General features: G+C 33.7%; 1 protein-coding gene across 1 annotated transcript in view; it reads right to left on the bottom strand.

Moving 5' to 3' along the window:
- Nucleotides 1–3,812, bottom strand: part of LOC106473742 (trafficking protein particle complex subunit 11-like) — a gene marked incomplete at its 3' end in the record, with an annotated part of 36,964 nt that overhangs the window by 5,757 nt on the left and 27,395 nt on the right. Inside the window, exons 18-21 of the mRNA XM_022402141.1 lie at nt 3,316–3,388; nt 2,608–2,665; nt 1,648–1,809; nt 255–424 (exon numbers count right to left, since the gene is read on the bottom strand). Coding sequence (XP_022257849.1) covers nt 255–424; nt 1,648–1,809; nt 2,608–2,665; nt 3,316–3,388 — 463 coding nt within the window. The remainder of the gene's footprint in view (nt 1–254; nt 425–1,647; nt 1,810–2,607; nt 2,666–3,315; nt 3,389–3,812) is intronic.

The raw sequence follows: 3,812 nt of genomic DNA, 5'->3' as shown, positions 1-3,812 counted from the left end.
GTAGACATAAACTCAGACAGGAAGGTTATCAAGTAACTGTAGACATAAACTCAGACAGAAAGTTATCAAGTAACTGTAGACATAAACTCAGACAGAAAGTTATTAAGTTACTGTAGACATAAACTCAGACAGAAAGTTATCAACTAACTGTAGACATAAACTCAGACAGAAAGTTATCAACTAACTGTAGACATAAACTCAAGCTGGAAGTGATCAACTGTACACATTAGTTCAGATTAAGATAGATAATTTACTTTGTGGTTGGTTGGATTTCGAGCTGTGTAAAACTTGATTCATCTCCCAGTCCTGTCATGTTTGAAGACCACGGCAGACGGGAAGCAATACTTTCATTTCCGGCTGCAGGCCAGCGAAGAATAGCACAACACCTTGTCTCCTTCCCAAGCTGAATGGCCACAGCTGATACCTACAAGTTTGAACCAAATATATTATGAAAGATATGTTTATTCACTTAAATTGAAATGAGATCTTAAGGATGAGACTGTGTGCATCGTGCCGAGCACGTGCATTTCACAATTCGCTCAAAGAGTGAAAAACAAGTCCCTTTAATAAACCAGCGGAAGGAACTTAGTAGTAACGGCAACTTTTCTAAAATCTTTTATGAGTGATAGATCTGTCAACAGTTACTCATACCTTCTAGTTTTTATGTAGTTCACAAGAGACATAGTTGTCTCTTGGGATGAATATAAAGAAACTCAGTTTCCAAGATCCTTCCTTAAAATCCTAATTTTACAGTCGTTTCACAAATACTCTTAAGCTCAGGTAATTCAACAACAGTAAGATTTTAGTATTGGCTAAGCTCAGAAATATTCGTAAGTGCTAGTTAAAGAAATCAATACCTACGACACACTAACAAACAGAGCAATGTAGCTATCCAACAATCATATTAAAGATTAATACTTAATAAACAGTAACTAGATAGAAAGGATAACAACAGGTGGGATTTATACTGTATTTAATACATTTTTTGTAAAACTTTCATTTAATGTAATAAAGATAATGAAATAAAACACATTTTCTCATAAAAGTATTATTGATTATATTACTCTATATGGACCAGTGAGCACCTTTTAAGTGTTGAGTGCACTCCGGCGTACCAATTTTCAAAATGTAAGTAAAATAATAACTTTAACTATATTTAAATTTTGGTTTACTATAAATTATTTATAACTGATATTTTCCTATTCTGTAGCACTTATTTGCTGAAATTTGCAAGGTAAAATAAAAAAAGTTTAGTTTGTTTTGAATTTTACATAAAGCTACACGAGGGCTTTCTGCGCTAGCCGTCCCTAATATAGCAGTGAAAAACTAGAGGGAAGGCAGCTAGTCATCACCACCCCCCACCAATTCTTGGACTACTCTTTTACCATCACATTATAAGGTCCACACGGCCAAAAGGGCAAGATGTTTGGTTGTGCAGATTTATAAGTCGAGCACCCTTACCACCAGGCCCCATATGAGATAGTGTGATGGATATCCTTCATGTAAAGATGACACGTTGTATTTTTGTACATATAAACACCTTAATGTAAACATGATTATGATGTAACTTTTACTACAAACAAATTTTGATAAAACAAAAATAAAAACTGAGTTAACAAAATGGCTAACTGAGTTGAATCAAATTACCGTGATATCTTGACCGACATCTGAAACTGAGGCAAGAAAACTAAATGTAAACATCTTTGTCTTTTGTGGATAAAGAACGAGACTTGTACTGTTGCCAATGTTACGAGCCTCTCCCAAAATCTCGGACGTTTCATCTGATATTTCACACTGTTCGTTGTAATGCTGTATGGACAAAGCTCCACATTACTTACATTAAAAACATTATACAATTAGATGAATATAAACATTAGTAATAGAGCTGGCAATTAGTGTCAAATAAACTAACTGATTAATCAAAATTATGATTAAATTACCTGTCACAAAATAATTAATTAATTGAAATCTGGATTTCTGATTATTACTGTCTTCAACTAGCCAAATAATCGAAATATTACTGTTGTGTTTCTTTGTTGTTAAGCACAAAGAAACATAATGGGCTACCTGTGCTCAGCCCCTGTGCCTTACTGATGTTTGATGGTGCCCTGTGTGGCATAAATTCTGTGCCCAACTACCTAATCCAAAAGTTATGGGTTTGGACTTCCATTGCTTCTAAGGTTATTCACGAAGTTTTTGCTAAGGAAAAGTTACTAAGCCTATCTGGAACATTCGCAAATTTGGAACTGCTGATTAAAGGGAAGGCAACTATATGACAGCACCATCCACCAACTTTTGTTTTGGTTTTAGGAACACCACATTCACTTATTTAATTGATTAATGAAGTATTCAATGAATAAACTGGTCAATACCACCAATTCTCCAGTTCTAATTAGTCTAAATAAATGTTCATATAAGTTTCTACATCAAATTAATTTTATAAGAGAAAAAATATGTAACAAGCATATATTTTGTTACAAGATGACTTTTTTTTTTATCTTAACATAAAATTACAAGAGACAGTTCTGGTATTAAATATTCTGTTTTCAAGTGAAGCAAAAGTCAGAGAACATTAGTCCAGCATAAAATGTAGACTGGACATCTTACCTGATTTGTGAACAAAATGCTCAATTTAGAAAACTTTAGTGGCTGAGGGCACTTGGCTCTATGAGAGATAAGAAAAAATTATGAGTAGCAATTATGAACAGTAAAATGGTGTAAATAAAACATTCAGCCTTCTTCAATATGTAGACGTCAAGGATGAACGAATATCAACTAGGAAAAAAAAAAAATGTATAGGATGGGGAGAAACACAAATGATCTACTAGGAAAAAAAAAAGTATTATTTTTCTGCTAGGTTTCAACCATTTTTTACTTAGATATACTAATTCACAAAACGAAACGTACCGAGCTCCTGGTGTTTTTACAAAATCACATGACTTGAGGTTGGGATTTTGTTATCTCAAGATATACAGTACTACTCAAACAATCAACAAATCTATCTCTTCACTATTTCAAATGTCAATAATATTTGGTGTATGCCCAATAAGCTACTGATGCAAAATTCAGACTGTTGTATTTTCATTACACCTCTTTCGCAATACATTTTTGATAAATCTGAACTAACATGGACAAAAAATACAGAAGAATGTACAGGTAAGTTATATCGAAAGGTTTAGTGACTCGTGTTTAGGTAGAGCAAACTGCTAAAATATATTTGTGTGTCTCAGGTGTTTCTAATATTGCATAACATTTACATACTATAGGTTCTGATAAATACATTAACCTCGAACTGTTACAAAAGGATCTCTTTACCTCAGGTGGATCTGGAGCACTACCCTCTCATCTGCAGAGAATGTTCTTGAAACAAACCTCATCCTGCATTCAACTGTCAAGAGAATTATATTTACAACTATCAAACACAGTTTAATGAACACTTGGCAACACCTCTTACAAGTAAAACATATTCTTAAAAGAGGTTAAGTACAGCAATTAAGAAATGGTTGTTAGTGGATGTAAAGAGTTAATGTGTAGTCATTAGGTACATAAAAGCTCTACACAGTTGCTAGGTGACCATCACTTTGTCACAACTGCTAAGTATGATAACTAATACACAGTTACTAGGTGACCATCACTTCTCCATAACTGCTAAGTATGATAACTAATACACAGTTGCTAGGTGACCATCACTTTGTCACAACTGCTAAGTATGATAACTAATACACAGTTGCTAGGTGACCATCACTTTGTCACAACTGCTAAGTATGATAACTAATACACAGTTACTAGGTGACCACACTTCTTCACAAGTG

Source organism: Limulus polyphemus, unplaced genomic scaffold, assembly GCF_000517525.1.
Source record: "Limulus polyphemus unplaced genomic scaffold, Limulus_polyphemus-2.1.2 Scaffold6468, whole genome shotgun sequence".
NCBI lineage: Eukaryota > Metazoa > Arthropoda > Merostomata > Xiphosura > Limulidae > Limulus > Limulus polyphemus.
Note: the sequence above shows the minus strand (reverse complement) of the source record. Positions and strands in the feature narration are given on the sequence as shown.